The sequence below is a fragment of the Phodopus roborovskii genome, unplaced genomic scaffold, assembly GCF_943737965.1.
Source record: "Phodopus roborovskii unplaced genomic scaffold, PHOROB, whole genome shotgun sequence".
NCBI classification, from domain to species: domain Eukaryota; kingdom Metazoa; phylum Chordata; class Mammalia; order Rodentia; family Cricetidae; genus Phodopus; species Phodopus roborovskii.
The window spans coordinates 42,100,001-42,117,274 of record NW_026126433.1 but is presented as its reverse complement, the minus strand read 5'-3'; the positions used below and the strand labels follow the sequence as shown (position 1 = coordinate 42,117,274).

Sequence of the window (17,274 nt, the reverse complement as noted above, 5' to 3'; positions counted from 1 at the left end):
AAAGAAAGTACTAACATCAGGGCAAGATCCCACCAAGCTAAGTTTAAAAGCTTAGAGCCAGGACTAGTGGTGCATGCCTTTACTACCAGCACTCCAAAAGCAGAGGTCATCTTACCAAAGCAACTTACAGAATCAATACAATCCCCATAAAAATTCCAACACAATTCTTGCCAAACAGTGGTGGCGCAAGCCTTTATTCCAACACTTTGGAGACAGAGACAGAGGGATCTCTGTGAGTTCAACACCAACCTGGTCTATAAGAGATAGTTCAAGGACAGACTCCAAAGCTACACAGAAAAACCCTGTCTCAAAATAAAGTCCAACACAATTTTGTAAAGACCTTGGAAGGACAATAGTCAGCTTAATATGGAAAAACAAAAATGCAGGATAGCTAAAACAGTCCTGTACAATAAAAGAATTTCCAGAGATATCACCATCCCTGATTTCAAACTGTACTACAGAGCCATAGTAATAAAAAAAAAAAAAACACCACATGGGATTGCCATAAAAACAGACAGGTTGATCAATAGAATCATATCAAAGACCCAGATCTATCAATACCTGATTTCTTATAAATATAAGAAATATACCTTGGAAAAAAGAAAGCATCTTCAACAAATTATGCTGGTCTAACTGGCTGTCAATATGTAGAAGAATGCAAATAATTCCATATCTATCACCCTGCATAAGACTCAAGTCCAAGAGATCAAAGACTTCAACATAAAACCAGTTACACTGAACCTAATAAAAGAGAAAGCGGTGTCAGGAGCAGTCTTTGTGGGGCTGCAATCAGAGCCAGCCAAGCCGCCCCAAGTCTGTACTTGAGTGGGGGAGCGTGGATGAGGAAAAGGCTAGCTATAGACAAAAAAGAAAGACAGAGACACAGAATAAGTCAGGAGGACAGATCAGTCAATACTGAAATGCCACAAGTTTATTTTTCACCACTCTTACATACCTTATCCAAAAAGGGGAACACAGTATCATGTATATGGAACAAACAGACTTTTCTTCCTCATTTATTCTAAGGGTTCAGTAACCACACCTTAGCTCCAACTTCTTATTCCCTAGCCCTGAGGACAGGAGTAGCCATACTTCAGATTCAACTTCTTCCTTAGTCTTGACAGTCAGGAGTAGCCACACCTCAGATTCAGGTCTGTTGTTATTTAGACTAAGACAGTCAAAAACATCCTTCTGTAGCCACATCTTTGACCTTTAGGTCTTGTGACTTGCTGACAGCTTTGACCTCTCTGCTCTTGTGCCAAGATGGAGTGCAGCCATCTTTATGGGCACCCACAAATTCCCCCTTCTTAATATAATTAAAAATGCCTGTGCTTCTGCTACAGGACAGATGGCTGTGTCTGTCTTAGGTAATCTTCTTCAACCTTCCAGTCTTACCTGTCATGGGAAGCATATATTCCATCATGTATGCCCTGTCTTAGGTAGCTTGGAGGTACAGAGACTTTACCAGTCTCTGACTACCAGCCTCTGTAATAATGAACATTAGGGGATAGTGCATAGCTCGATGCCAACTCACCTGAGCCAACTTTTCATTGAGAGTTCACAAGTAAGATCAATAAAGCATATGCTTTTGTGGCTACAGCATCTCCTGCAAAAGGAGAGGATGAATCAAGACAAAAATGGCCTTTTAAAAAATGGTCTGAGATGTCTTGAGTGGCTTTTGTTATATCAAAATCTAAATCTGCATATTTAATTGCATTATACATAATGATTCATAAGCATCACGTCTAATTCTTAACAGAATGGGCTGACTTTTTCATCCATAACATATATCAGTATAACAAAGGTTGTAAACATTAATGATTCCAGTATGCTTATTAACAATTGACACATAATTGACTAAATTACAATTCTCATAATTTCAATTCAATCAAAAGACAATAAAATGTTCTCATGGTGAATGAAGTATGAATCACTCCACAATTCTGAATCTTTTGTTTTTCCCTCTCTAAAGTCCAATGCACTGCTGCTTATAATTTCCAAAGATATGTTTGAGATATCACAGTCCTTGAGTATTAAATATTAACTTCAAGACTTTTGTCCATTGTCTGCTCAAATACTGAAGATGGACATTTGCCCCACATTCACAATAACTTTCAATTGTCCCAAGATGTGGTGTAGCTAACTATTCAATGCAGCAGGCTTGTTGGGAAACTGGAAATCTCGAACCAAACTGAAAGTCTCTAATCTCCTTTCCTTCTGAAAATCTTGAACCAATTTCTTTCTCAAACTGTAGAGTCAGGAACACAGGTTCAGCAAGTCTGGTTTTCCTCTGTTCCATGCATTTCACCAAATGGTCTGGCAGCCACCAGGTCTCTTTTTCTTCCTGAGAGAAAACACAAACATGCCCTCAACCCCATATTAGGACAGGACCGGGCCCTTTCAATACTGTAATCCATTTGACATGAGCAAGTTCCATCATGCCAGAATCTGTCCACTGCAGATTGTTCATGGGTGGGCATCCACATTTAAGAAATTTAAATTGAAGAGTGCATGATTTAAGGAATCATGTGGAGTCTGGGGGCACAACTCCCCCAAATAATTCCATATCTATCACCCTGCATAAAACTCAAGTCCAAGTGACCAAGGACCTCAACATAAAACCAGTTACACTGAACCTAATGGAAGAGAAAGTGGGAAATAGCCTTGAACACATTGCCACAGAAGAAAACTTCCTGAACAGAATACCAATAGTGCAGGCACTAAGATCAACAATAAATGCAACTTCATGAAACTTAAAAGCTGCTGTAATGCAAAGGACAGTGGTCAATGGGACAAAATGACAGCCTACAGAATAGGAAAAGATTTTCACCAGTTCCATGTCTGACAGAGGTCTAATATCCAAAATATATAAAGAATTCAGAAACATTTGAGTGATGGGGGAATGTCCTTCATACCTTATTGGTTGATGAATGAAACATTGATTGGCCAGTAGCCAGGCAGAAAGGATAGGTAGAGCTAGGAGATGAGGAGAATGCTCAGTAGAAGGAGAGAGGAGCCACTAGGTAGAGATGCCATGTAGCTGAGGAAGGAGTAACAAGTTCAGACCCTTCTCTGGTAAGATAAGACCATATGGAAATACTTAAATTAATAGAAATGGGTTAATAATTAAGAAAGCAGTAGCCAGTAAGACACCTGAGCCATCCATCAAACAGTTTCTAATTGATAGAAGCCTCTGTGTGTTCATTTGGGGCTAAACAGCTGCAGGACCAGGTGGAAAGAAACTTCATCTACACTTGAGAACTCAAAAGACTAGATATAAACAAATTAAATAATCCAATTAAAATGGATACAGAGCTAAACAGATAATTCACAACAGAACAATCTCAAATAGCTGAGAAACACTTCAAGAAATGTTAAACATCCTTAGTTATCAGAGAAATGCAAACCAAGATGGCCCTGAGATTCCATCTTACACCTATCAGAATGGCTAAGATCAAAAACACAAGTGACTACTCATGCTGGCAAGGATGTGGAGCAAGAGAAACACTCTTCCATTGCTAGTGGGAGTGTAAATTTGTACAGCCACTTTGGAAATCAATTGTGGTGGCTTCTCAGACTATTAGGAATCCATTTACTTCAAGACCCAGCTATAATACCCAGCATGTGTCCAAAGGATGCTCCATCCTACCATAAGGACACTTGCACAGCTATGTTCATAGCAACTTTATTCATAATAGCAACAAATGGAAACAACCTAAATGCCCCTCAACCAAAGAATGGGTAAAGAAAATGTGATACATTTATACAATAGAGTATTAGTCAGCTGTTAAAAATAAATCATGAGTTTTTTTGTTTTTTTTTTTTTTTTTTTTTAGGCAAATGGATGGAACTACAAAAAAAATCATCCTGAATGAGGTAACCCAGACCAAGAAAGACAAACATGGTATGCACTCATGTATAGGTGGATATTAGCTGTAAAATAAAGGATAATCAAGCTACAATCCATAGACTCAGAGAAGCTGAATAACAAGAAGTGCTCAAAGGGACACATGAATCACTGAGAAAGGGAAATAAAATAAATTATGTGTAGCCAGATGTGGAGATCCACACCTGTAGTCCCAGCATTTGGGTGGATTTCTATGAGTTTGAGGCCAGCCTGGTATATAAAGAGAGTTCTAAGACAGCTAGGGCAATTGCACAGAGAAGCCCTGTCTCAGGAAAACAAATATAATTTATTTCAATGGTGAGAACAGAAGGGATCAGGTTGGAGGGTAGAGAGAGAGAATTGGGAGAAATGCTTGGAGTTGGGGTCACTTCAGGTGAGGTAGAAACCTAGTGCAATGGGAGCTCCCTAAAATCTACAATGATGACTGTGGTGGTTTGAAGAAAAATGGCCCCCAAAGGGAATAGCACTATTAGGTATGGCTTTGTTGGAGGAAGTGTGTCACTGTGGGGGGAGGTTTTGAGGTTTCTTTCCCAAGTTTCATTCATAGTGACAGTCAGTCCACTTCCTGTTGCCTGCATAATGTATGACTGTCAGCTACTTGTCCAGCACCGTGTTCACCTGCACACTGCCATGCTCTACACCATGATCATAATGGACTAACCTTCTAAAAATGTAAGCAGCTAGCCAATTAAATCTATTCCTTTGTAAGACTTGCCATGGTTGTTGTTATGAGATATTCAATCATACTGTGAACCCTGAGTTTGTGTTAATTAAATAAAATCAACCTTGTATCAGGAGGCTGAATTAGCAACTAGTTGACAGAAAGTAATCATAGAGAGTCAAAGGGTGTCTGAAGATGATAGAGAGATGCACAGGAAGTAGTAGAAAGGGACTTAATCTAGGGTGGGTCCTTTTATTTTGGCAGAGCAGAAGGACTCACTCTTTTGGAGATGTCAAAGAGTGAAGGTTAGCTAGTTGTTATTCAACCTCTCTGAGCTAGCAGGGTTTCACCCCACCCTTTGACTCCCAGGTCTATTTATTAATAAATAGAATGATAGAGATTTAATTGAAAAGCTGTATTTGGCAGTGTCCTGAGCAGCTGGGCCACTGGCAGAGAAGCAGGTCAGTAACTACAGAACTTCATTTGCCAGCTAAAACAGCATGAGATTAAAGTTCAGCCTCTGTGCTGACTGAAACACAACAAGGTCTCTTCAGAGCAACTGAAACCCTAAGACAATGGCCCTAGTGAAGATACCTAGTAACAGAGATTAAGGATCCTGAACTCTCCATCTTCTTTAACCAGGCAAGTCTTCCAGTGGATAGAATGGGACACCAACCTAGATACAAAACCTTCCAACTACAATTGGTCCTGCCTACAAGATGTGCTGAGGTAAAGGGGGTACAGAACTTGTGGAAGAGGCCAACCAATGACTGGTCCGTCCAACTTGTAAGCCAGACCATGAGAGAGAACCCAAGCCTGACAATGCCTGGGGGGGATGAAGAACCAGAGTCTGGATGGCCCAGAGACCTAGGATAGGACCAAACATGATTGGGGGAAAAAAGTAAACAAAATAGTCCTTAAATGACATCCTGCTAAACTCGTAGACTGGAGCCTATTATGATCATCATCAGAGTTTTTGTCCAGCAAATGATGGGAGCAGATACAGAAACCCACAACTAAACATTAGGTGGAGTTTGGGGAATCTTGTACCAGGTGGGGAGGAAGGAGTGTAGGAGGCACAGGGGTCAATGACACCACAAGAACACAGACGAGAGTCAACTAAGCAGGACTCATAGGTGCTCACAGAGACTGAAATAACAGTCAGGGTCCGGTATGGCTCTGACCTAGGCCCTCTGCATGTATGTTATGGCTGTGTAGCTTGGTCTTCTGGTGGGGCTCCTAACAGTATCTCTGACTCTTTTGCTTACTCTTGGGAACCTTTTCCTCCTACTGAGTCTCCTTGTCCAGCCTTTATATAAGGGGATGTGCCTACTCTTATTGTGACTTGTTATGCCATGTTTGGATAGCCATGGGAAGCCTGCCCTTTTCTGAGGGGAAATGAAGGAGGAATAGATCTGAGGGAGGATGAGTTGGTAAGGGAGAGAGTGGGAGGAGAGGAGGCGGGAAGGCTGCTGTCAGGATATAGTGTATGAGAGAAGAATAATTTTTTTTGAAGGAGTATTCTATATCAGGATTCACAGTCCTGATGTCTGAAGAACAACCAACCAGGGCAACAGAAATTCTTTTGAAATCTCCCACCCCTGCACAAAAGGGACACACAAAGACACCCAAGCCTGCAATGAACATGATTTATTTTCCTTTCCTGTGCCATTGGCATTCTGGTAACTAGGTGCATGTGAGTCCACAGATTGAAGAAGTCTGGGTTCCACACCACAGAGTTCTCAGCGGTAGAACAGAAGCACAGCTGCTTCAGTTATCTCCTTGCTACTGCTGTATGCAATGTGAGTTCCGTATCCATTCCAATCAAATGCCGAGAAGTCTCCACACTGCCGAGGGTTACCTTCTGGGAAGAATCCTCCTCCACCGATGCAGTGCTGGAAAAGAAAGAGAGGAAGTAGCAAGGAGAGGTCAGCTGGTGATGTGGTTTGGGTATGAAGTGCCCTTTCCAAAGGTGTTATGCACTGAAGACCTGGTCCCCAGAGTAAGTAACATTCAGAGGCAGGACTCTGGGGAAGGGCTTGAATATGAGGATCCTGCCTTCATCAGTTAATTAATCTCTTATGGAGTCACCATTTTGAGCTGACTATTGGGAGGTGGTGAAGCTAGGGATGGGGGTGGGGTCTGGTTATAGGAAATAGATCACTGGGAGGGGAAGTGTGGTATGTGCTGGGGGAAGGGTTGATGCACCTGCATGATACAGATATGCCTATGTGAAAGCAGAAGTTAGAGGATAACCTTCAGACATTGGTCCTTGCCTTCCCACCTTGTTTGAGACAGGTTCTCTTTGCTACTGTGTTAGCCATGTTAGCTGAGCTGAGAGCTTTGGGAGAGTCCCCTGCCTCTGTCTCCCATCCCTCTCTGGGGTACACTGGGATTACAGACACACTACTGTGTGCAGCTTTTGTTTGTGTCCTAGAGACATGAACTCAGGTCACCAGACTTGCACCTCCAAGTACTTCTACCATCTTCTCACTGTGCCATCTTCTCAGCCACAAAGAAGCATGATTTTGAAGGTGACTTGCCCTGGCCTCTCATGCTGTCTTTCAGCTTCCTGGCCACCATTCAGTAAGCCACACTGCTCTGATATGCCCATCCTGTAGAATGTTTCTGTCTCACCATGGATCTAACAACAATGGAGCCAACTGATCACTGGCTAAAATCTCTGAAACACAAAACTAAATATGACTTTCCCCTCTTAGCCTGTTTCTTTTTGGTATTAACCACGGAGACAAAAGGCTGACTAATACAGCTGATGAGTCCAGAGACACCTTAATAGGCATGTTCAGTGGATTCTCGTCCCAAGTCAGACTCTCCATTGGCAGTATCGCTCTATTTGATCCATAAAACCCCTTCAATTGGCTTTAGTGGCATCACTTTCTCTTCTCAGCTTTCCTTCAACTTCTCTGAACCTTTGTACTCAGCTTCCCTGGCTAGATTTTTCCTTCATGAATTCCTTAAGCGCTACTTCCCAAAAGGGACACATTTTCCAGTCCCATGTAGCTTGTATCACCCCTCTGTCCTCAGTTAACCAACTATTCACTGATGGCTCAAACTGTCTATCTCCAGTCCATATATTTCTTTACCTAAAGATCTTAAATTCATCTGCCACTCAAGTCATTATTCGGGCATTTCAAGCTCCACATGAAAAAAAACAAGGCTAGTTACTGCCATGTGCCACTTTAACAATAGGGATTTTATTGTAATAAATTCATTGGCTGTTCTGCCCACAGTGTGAACATCATAGGGTGTCCTCAAACAACCTAGAGTCACTATAGTGTTTCTAGGCAGTACTACCACATGAAACCAGTGTCAAAGAAGCAATCCATCACTGACTAAAACATGAAGCTGCATGAGTGTAAATCCTTCCTTGACTCTAAATCTGGTCTTCATTCATACATTGTGGCTTAACAAATGCAATTCATTGGCTTTGAACTTGCTGTTTTCAAGTCTTAACCTCCCTAGTAGCAGAATATGTTCTGCCACACCATCCTAAAAATCAGGGAAGTAAAGAGATTGGAAGGGCACTAAATTACAGTTAAATAGGAACAAGAAATAATTAGTGTTATTATGGAGAAAGATGATTATAGACAATGATAGTATGCTGCAGAGTTCAAAAACTAGAAGAAAGCAACTGGAATGTCTCCACCATAAGGAAATACATGTTTGAGGAGACAGACAGGCTTAACCTGATTTAAACACTACATGATCTATTTGTGTATTGAACCATCACATTGTTTCCTATAAATATATAATTATATGTTATCAATTAAGTAAACATAATTTTAATAAAATTTTTAAAATGATATTCACTCTGCCAAATGACAACCGTAAGTTTATCCTAGACATCTCTTCCCATTCTATGTATTCATCTAGTCTTAAATTTAAATCAGCAGTGCTCATTAGCCCCATATGTGAGTATTGCCTTACTTCATGCTTTTATTTGGACCATGGAAACCACCTTTCTTTGTGCTTTGTCTTTCCCCCACTCAAATTTGACACTTTCTGTCAGTGTCATTTTAACACACAAAGATAACAAATTTAGTCTTCCCCATTAAAATGTGTTGATGGCTCCCCCCATCATTTACATACAGTACAATCTCACTAGGGTAATGTAAAAGTTTCTTCCTGATCCAGTTCCTGTTAACAGTTCCTAAATCAGCTCTTGCCTCTGCCCTGCATCCATCTGTACACCAAAACTAAAACACTAAAACACAGCTTGTTCTCCCTCAATATCACATGCTAACTTAAGACACTGGTAAACTTGAATACACTATTCACTCACACTAAATTGGTCTGCACAATAAGCTTCTTTCCATCTCCCAAGACTCAACTCAAAAGCTACCTTTCCTATAAGCTAGATGTGGCATCACATGCCTGTGTTCCTAGCACTGGAAAGCTAAAGCCAAGAGGATCAGAAGTTTAAGGTCATCCTCCCTACACAGCAAGTTTAGAACCAACCTAAGATATATGAGATCTGTCTCAAAAACAAAAATCCTTTCCTGCAATCTGTACTCTGCCTTTCCCAGTGCACAATGTAGCCCCTCATTAATGTTTGTTTCTTTGTTTTGGCTTGTGTTTTGCTTTCTTTTGTTTTATGGCACTAGGAACAAAATCCTAGGGCTTTCTGCATGTCAGGCAAATGCTTTACCACTAAGTCATACCCAAGCTCCTTAGTTTATGTTTCTACTACACTTCAAATATATCAGATAACAATTACACACTTGTGTGAATGTCTGATCTATTAAGTGCTAGCAAAGTACATGTTTTTTTACGTCTCCTGTACCATTATATGGTAGGTGCTCAAGGCAAACTATGCTTATCATTAAGCAAATAATACACTGGCACCTGTGCACACTATATTTCATATTCTTCAGACATGACTGAAAGGTGAATAGGAACCAGATTTTCACAAAGAGACCTTCCCTTTCATTATCTCCATACTTATCACTCTCTATCACAATCAGGGGGATTCCTTGTCAGCAAATCTTCCTCATTCTATCAGGAGAATGGATGCTATGATGACCAAGGAATAAAAAACGAAACAGGGCCACCTGTCAGGAGCTGAGGACCCTTTTTCTGAGACTGTTACTTTGAGGAGGTCTGGGTTCCAAGATAATCTGTTATTCTTGGCAATTCCCACCTCATTCTGCCTTTGCCCACAAAGTAGAAAAATAGATAAATAAACAGAAGGGTCTAATGATCCCAGGCTTAAGAGATATCAGGTAGCTGCAGTGGAACTGAGTGTACCTGACCTCACAGTGAGTCTACATACTGATCTCTAACCAGAGAAAATACCTGTGATTGGGAGAACAGCCTGGGTGAGGTCTACCAGATGTCCAAAACTGTTCTAGTACTCCTTCCACAAAATAAGCATCTGTACAAACTTTGAAAAGGATACAGTTCACTCTGAAAACTAAACTCTCAGTAGAGATTGACAATACCTGGTGACTCTCTAACAACCTCAGCCCCCAAAGGTTTCCACAGGACCTCCTGAATAGAAATGTCACCCTGACTCCAAGTAATTGAGTGTTTTATCCTAAAAGCTAAGCAATCAGCAACAGTGTATTAGAAGTTGTAACATTAAGTTTGGTCTTTAATAAGGAATATTTGCATCTAGACAGAAGTTCTGATCCCTGAGACCAAGTCAAATACAATGAAATGTCACATGCCCACACACATGCTCATACTACCATGACAATTTCCCATGCTCAACACACACTGAAAAACTCAGTCTTACTCACAGGCCCACTTGGTCCCTAACAACACTCATTCATCTGGAGTTAAAGAAATGTCTCATCAGTTCAGAACATTTGCAGAAGGATCCACGTTCAGTTCCCAAGCGCCCATGTAAGGTATGTTACAACAACATGTACTCCATTTCTAGGAAATCTAACCCTTCTGGCTTTCAATGATACCTGTTCTCATACTATATGCACATACAAAAAACAAACAAACAGGTATACACATAATTTAAATTTTTTAAATATATATATTTTTAAAGACTCACAATTTCAGTATTACATCCAGTGACCTTCATACCAGCACACAAGGCATTGGCTGCTCTCTCATTATTGAACACTCTGAACTGAACAAATCCTGCAGTGAATTCCTCTGAAAAGAAAAAGTAGAAAACAGTATTCAAGGAAGATGCTATAAAAACTAATCTTGAGGTCAATGCAGAGATTGTCAGTGCCAGGCACAGATTCTAGTTCAACACATCAGAAACACTGGGGAGTGTCTGGCACTATCGTGACCAATGGCTGAAACATTCCAGCCACACACAGTGCTAACAGGAGCATTTTCCAAATCTCTGAGTCCAAGAGTGTGTCTTCAAAAAGACCCAATATGCTGAAGACTTGTATGAAGAAATTTAGTAACCCAGGAAGATCACACGGACAACCTCCGATGGACCACCACAGCAGTTAGAAAGTATATTGATTGACTCTGGTCCTATCACACTTTTCTTGTTCCCTTCGAGCACAAATAACAAGAGCTTTAAATTACACAGCACAGGTTCAACCTCTATGAAGGATATGTGCCATCTTTGGGTTTATATTAAATAGCACAGTAGTTACCACTCACAACAGAAATAAACCTCCAATTTTTTTTCTGTTGTTCTACTCCCTTTTGTTCTGTTGTTCTGCCCCTTACACATAGATGTGCCCTATTCCTCAGAAACCCCTGGATGATATCAGGGTTGCTAGAATTTGATTATATAGGCAAGTTTCCCCAGTGCAAATGCTGACTCTCCTGCTGATGCCCTGTGCTATCAGGCAAGTTCCTGGACCTTCCTTCAGTGCTCCAGTTTCTTAAGCTGTAAAATGGGTTAGTGACAGTTCAGAGCTCAAGGGTTATCATGTAAATGAAGGGAAACAAAGCACAAATATTCAGAGAGGAGAGCCAGGCTGTGGTGGATGGTAAATGACTATTACTTATCATAACGGTGTTTATCACGTGTGCTGCAGAGGTTTCAGGGGAGACTTAGAGACTCACTTTGGCCATAAGGGGAGTAATAAGAGGCTGTCTTCTCAGCATCACCGAAGTCATAGACCACAGGTATTGCTGGGCCATTGTCAGTCCAACACTTTCCTCCTCCGTATTTCACTGGGTATCTCTATAAGGAACAAAAGAAGTCACTGGGTCAATATGGCAGCATTGGCAATCCCAGAAACACCGCCCTGCACAGAGAAACACAACATTTGTGCAGTAACTGAGATGGTTGCCAAATCAGTTAGTTAAGAAAGGGTCATTTCATTTGTCTGTGTCCCTCTGACACCCTAGACTCCTCCCTCCCTTTCTCCCGCTCTCTTCTCTTCTCTCTTCCCTCCCTACTTCTCTCTTTTCCAAATACCCCTACACTCTGTCTATCTTAGCTCATTACACTTACATTTAAGTAAACATGAAGTACAACCCACCCAACCTCAAATACCTGCCTCTCTCCACACCCATGAGAAGAAGCCTCAGCCAGCAGTCTCAAGTACCTGGTACAGACCAAACAGATTATGGCCCAGGTGCTGCAGGAATCCAGTGAAGGTGCGGTACCTCAGCAGGGAGCTGTTCCTCCAGTTTTGCAGGGGGCTATTGTTGGGAACATGCCAGATCCCCAGGTTCTCAGCCTGGATGTCGAAGTAGCCAGGGTTCTGGAAAGCAACCAACACTGAGCCTGACCAGACCAGGAGATTTCACTAAGAAAAGGACCACATGCACAGTCCTCAGCACAGCTGATGTCTCTGGGTTCCAGGGGGACAGATGGCCAGCCATACTCAGATGCCCTGATTCCCAATGATAAGGCCCCACCACCTACTTACCTAAATGACTACTGGGGGAGGGGGGCTGTTGAGATTCAAGATAAGTACTTTTCACTTCTTCATCCCTATGTTGAAGGGCAACCCCCAACCCTCTCCCTGGCATGCTTGAGCTACACTCACATCCTCATGCTCTCCCAAGTGTCTACAGAGGGTACCAACCTTGTAGTCATCACTTGTGGCCCCCTCTGCAGACCCAAAGGTGTTGTAGTTGGCCCAGTTGCCATCCCCCTCTGGGTAGTCTGCTCTGCTGCCTTGCTGACTGGACCAGCGATCGCCCACTGTGCATTTCCCTTGCATGTAGTTCTCGTGCACACTAGCCACCAGGGTCCAGCCACCACCTGCGGTGGTCATGTCACAGAAGGTCTGGTAGATGACACCATTCTCCGTGCGGAGGAAATAGAGACCATCTGTAGAGAGAACCAGTTCACAGTCCTCCTGTGTGCAGGCTCATTGTCCATCTCTGCTCAGGCAGCAGAATGGCTCTAGGGACTACAACATGGTGAGTGCTTTGTACACAGAGTGTCCTCCCACAGGTGTCCCTGGGGATCTGCCTGAGTTCTGAAAGCCAAACTTCCATGACTAAAGCATAGCACAGAATTACCCAAATCGACAGAGATATTTTTGTTCTAAAGTTAAACATAGTATTATCAGAGGACTTAGCAAGTCCACATAATAGATTCCCAAAGATCTGGGAACAAGTTCTAAGAGATGTACATTCATGTTCCTTAGAGCTCTAGTCACATGACCTGAAAGGCAGAAACTAGCCAAGTTTCTCTACTGAAAAAAGGAATAAGCAATATAGTGTGCTATCTACCATGCAGAATATATATTGTGTATATTCCTGTATATCCAATAGATCAAAAAGAATGAAGTGGACTGTAGAAATGGCTCCATTTTTAAGAGCAAGTTCTGCTCTAGCAAAGGACTAACACTTGGCAGTGTACAAATGCCTGTCACTTCAGCTATTGAGGATGGGATGGCCTCTTCTGAACTCAGCATGTACCTGCATACACATGTATACATTCCCACACACATACATGTACATCTACATCATCATCATAATAATAATTAATCTTTTAAAAATAAATGCACTATTCTACAACACATGCAAGCCTTGAAGCATGCTAATCAAATAAGGCATATTACTCATATGATGTAACAAGAATAGACAGATTCACAGAAGTAGGAAACAGAAGAGCAGCTCACAGGGAATACAAGAATATATTACTTCATGGCCATAGAATTTCTATTTAAAGAATGAAAACTTTCTGGAGCTTGATAGTGGTGATTCCTACCATTGTGAAAGTCATTCTTGACTCTAAAAACTCTTAAAATTAGCTAAATTGTGGGCTGGGTGTTGGTGGCACAGGCCTTTAGTCCCAGCACTCAGGAGGCAGAGGCAGGCAGATCTCTGTGAGTTCGAGTCCAGCCTGGTCTACAGAGTAAGTTCCAGGACAGGCTCCAAAGCAATACAGAGAAACCTTGTCTCCAAAAGCAAAAAAAAAAAAAATTAGTTAAGTGGCAGTTTTTATCCACTGTGTACATTTTATCACATTTTCTATTTCAAAAAAGAAAAGTTATTCCATGAAATAAAAAAAAACTGATTTCCTAACTGGTATTCTCAGACAGGGTCTCCCCAGGCTGGCTAGGAACTTTCAGTCCTCTGCTTTGGGCTCCCAAGTGTTAGGATTATGATGTTTCTTTAAATGCTTCACCACTCACCTCGTGCCCTGCTCATCTCCTGTTTGATTTCCTTGCAGCTTCTGAACAGAGAGGAAGACACAGCATTGGCCCATCTATTGGTATCCAGGTTCTCTTGAGCTAGAGAAGATGCAGAGTTTCACACTCAGGGAACACCCAGCCTTCCCTTGTCATTCATCCTAACCTCATCCCATGACTTTCCAAAGCCTCCCTGTGAGAACCAACAAGATTTTCAACTAGGAAAAGAAACAAGAATTTTGAAGGTGGAGAACTTTGTGTCCAAAGTCCTGGAAAAGGAGATTAAAGTGAACTCCAGCTTTGCAGGTAGAAAAAATGCCAGGAGCCTAATGTGTCTGAAGCTTGGGTAGCGAGGTTGACAATACAGAGGTTTGACCAGAAGCCTTGCAAACCAGCCTCAACCCTACAAAATCATCTGAGAACCTAGAAGGGTGAAAACCAATGAGGACTTTGTGGTCAGAGCTACTCAGGTGTAAGTAACTCCATGTTCATAAGTCAATTATTTTTGGATTGCATTTACTGTGTTTAGCCTCAGTTCCCCAATGCCTCATATCCGGCTGACAAATATTATCATGTGGAGATCAAGTAAGATGGCATTTAGGGTCTTGCCCTTTTCCTTAAGACACTAAAACAACAGTGAAGCGGAAGTGCTCATTTTACAATAATGCTGAGTTCCTATAGAGAGCATAATTGAAGATAACACTGGGCACAAATCAGACCAGTCACTGTCATTGAAACTCCAAGACCCAAGTCCTAAGCACAGGCAGTGACTAGGCTGGGACACAGTTCTTACAGAAGTTCCCCTGGAGCTACACACAGGTACAGAATCTGGACCAGGGCATTCCTCAACAATCTCACTGCCACTGGCCAATTCCTTTAAGAGGCTATCAGCATCCAGCCTACATCTCAAAGGCATCATCTCTTTGGGGAATGGACTAAGCTGTGTTTATATGTCCAGGAATATATATCCACAATTGGAAAAAAGAGGCCTTTACTTTGTTATAACGTGGGGGGGGGGGGGGTTAAGTAGAAAAGGTTGGGAAGAAAAAAAAAAAGGAATGAGAAAATAATGCAATTATATTTAATTTCAAAAAGTTATTTAAAAAAAAAAAAGGCATGATCAGTCAACCTGCAGTGATGCCTGTCTTTAATCTCAGCACTCAAAAGGCAGAGGCAGGCAGATCTCTCTATGTTTGAGGCCAGCCTGGTCTACAGATGGAGTTGCAGAACAGCCAGGGCTATCCAGAAAAACCCTGTTTTTGTTTTGAAAAACAAAACACAGCAACAAAAGAAACATGATCTCTAGCCCTCAGACTCAGGTCTTAGAAGCAACCAGACTAGTGCTGACTGCGGTGTTTTTTTGTTTGTTTGTTTGTTTTTGGTTTTTATTGTTTGTTTTCATTTTGATTTTTTCAAGACAGGGTTTCTCTGTATTGTTTTGGAACCTTTCCTGGCACTTGATCTCTAGACCCAGCTGGCCTCGAACTCACAAAGATCCACCTGCTTCTGCCTCCCAAATGCTGGGCTTAAAAGGATGTGCCACAACCACCAGAAATGTGTTTATTGCTTTTGAAGCTCACATTGACCTCAGGAAGTTGAGTTCCTATAACAAGACTCACCTGCTGTGCACCCTCTGGTGGCCACGATGAGAAACAGCAGGAAGTCGAGTTGGATCATGGTCATCTGGAGAAAGGCAAGATGAAGGTCACTTCTATCCAGACCATGTTTTCCCCTTATCCCAGTCTCAGCTCCTATCTAGTCCTGCAACTACTGAAAGGCCCCTCTCCCTTTATTTAGGTAAACACATTTTGGCCCTAACAGTGACAGGAGCCAAAATCCAATCTCCCCCCACCCCATCTCCACAAACAGCAACCACCTTCCCTCTGCTTCTGACAAGAGCTGAGCGTTGCTGTGATGACAGAGCTTTCTCTGCTGAGGCACATGCATATGGGAGGTGCTGATTCTTTTATAGGGAAAGCCTAGTGGGGATGAACTTACCTTCTGGCAGGATTCCCAGTGTAGATACAGTATCTGCGAATTGTAGGGTAATTCTGAGATTAGCAGGCTCTAAATGGCAAATATTAAGTGCAGTTTACCAAACCATTCTCAGATTCCAAAAAGTGATGTTGGGTTTGTTTTTTTCAGTTTGTATCTTTCCTGTAAATTAATACCTTTCTCAAAGGAAAACCTACCATCCATCCACCATAATCATCACTCATAGGAAAAGGGACACTTTTGCCAGTGGTGGCAGTGGTGGAGATTTTTTTTAGACAAGGTCTCATGTTACCCACTCTGCCTTAAACTCACATATAACTGAAAATGACCTTGGACTCCAGATCCTCCTGCCTCTCTAATGCCAAGTGCTTGAATTTTAGGTATGTGTCATCAATCCTGGGTGGAAGGGGGGTGTAAACAACAGAATTGTAAAAGAATAATTTCTGGGCTGGGTGTTGGTGGCACATGCCTTTAATCCCAGCACATGGAAGGCAGAGGCTGGCAGATCTCGGAGTTTGAAGCCAGCCTGGTCTATGAAGCAAGTTCCAGGACAGGCTCCAAAGCAAAACGAAAAACCCTGTCTCAAAAAAGAAAAATAATTTCTTGAATTCTTGAATTCAAGCTTGAATAAACTTGTTAACTATTCTGTCCTTAATTCTCTCATATCTTCCACAAACTGTAAACTTTTACCATAAACTGCATTGGGGATTACGTCTATAGAAACCATCTCTGATGATACTTCCAATGAACATCCCTTCCCCCACCATTCTTCACTTTCTGCACTCCCCCTGGGGTTATAAAGGAATTATTTGACTCCTGCCCAGTGACACAGCACCCATAACCCCTGACTTTATTATTATTGCACTGCTAGCATTTCAAGTCCTTAGGAAAAGACTACCTTCCTACTGCTGTGACCTTTAATACAGTTCCTCCTGTTGTCCAACCATAACAGTATTTTCACTGCTACTTCATGTTGTACACCTTAATGTAAATATCTGATATTTCTGATGGCCTTAGGCGAGCCCTATCCTCCAGGAGTCATGGCCCACAGGTAGAGACCCATTGGTCTAAGCTAATGTTCTCTGTATCTTAGGTTTAAAAGACTATTTTACAAAAAACAGTAAGGTATATTTATAGGATAAAATAAAACAAGGACATGTGGC

General features: G+C 41.8%; 1 protein-coding gene across 1 annotated transcript in view; it reads right to left on the bottom strand.

The window, feature by feature from the left end:
* Nucleotides 1–6,248: 6,248 nt before the first annotated feature.
* Nucleotides 6,249–17,274, bottom strand: part of LOC127223281 (intelectin-1a) — a 12,324-nt gene continuing 1,298 nt past the window's right edge. Inside the window, exons 2-8 of the mRNA XM_051185761.1 lie at nt 15,736–15,799; nt 14,120–14,218; nt 12,557–12,804; nt 12,071–12,229; nt 11,583–11,703; nt 10,597–10,700; nt 6,249–6,463 (exon numbers count right to left, since the gene is read on the bottom strand). Coding sequence (XP_051041718.1) covers nt 6,311–6,463; nt 10,597–10,700; nt 11,583–11,703; nt 12,071–12,229; nt 12,557–12,804; nt 14,120–14,218; nt 15,736–15,799 — 948 coding nt within the window. The 3' untranslated portion in view covers nt 6,249–6,310. The remainder of the gene's footprint in view (nt 6,464–10,596; nt 10,701–11,582; nt 11,704–12,070; nt 12,230–12,556; nt 12,805–14,119; nt 14,219–15,735; nt 15,800–17,274) is intronic.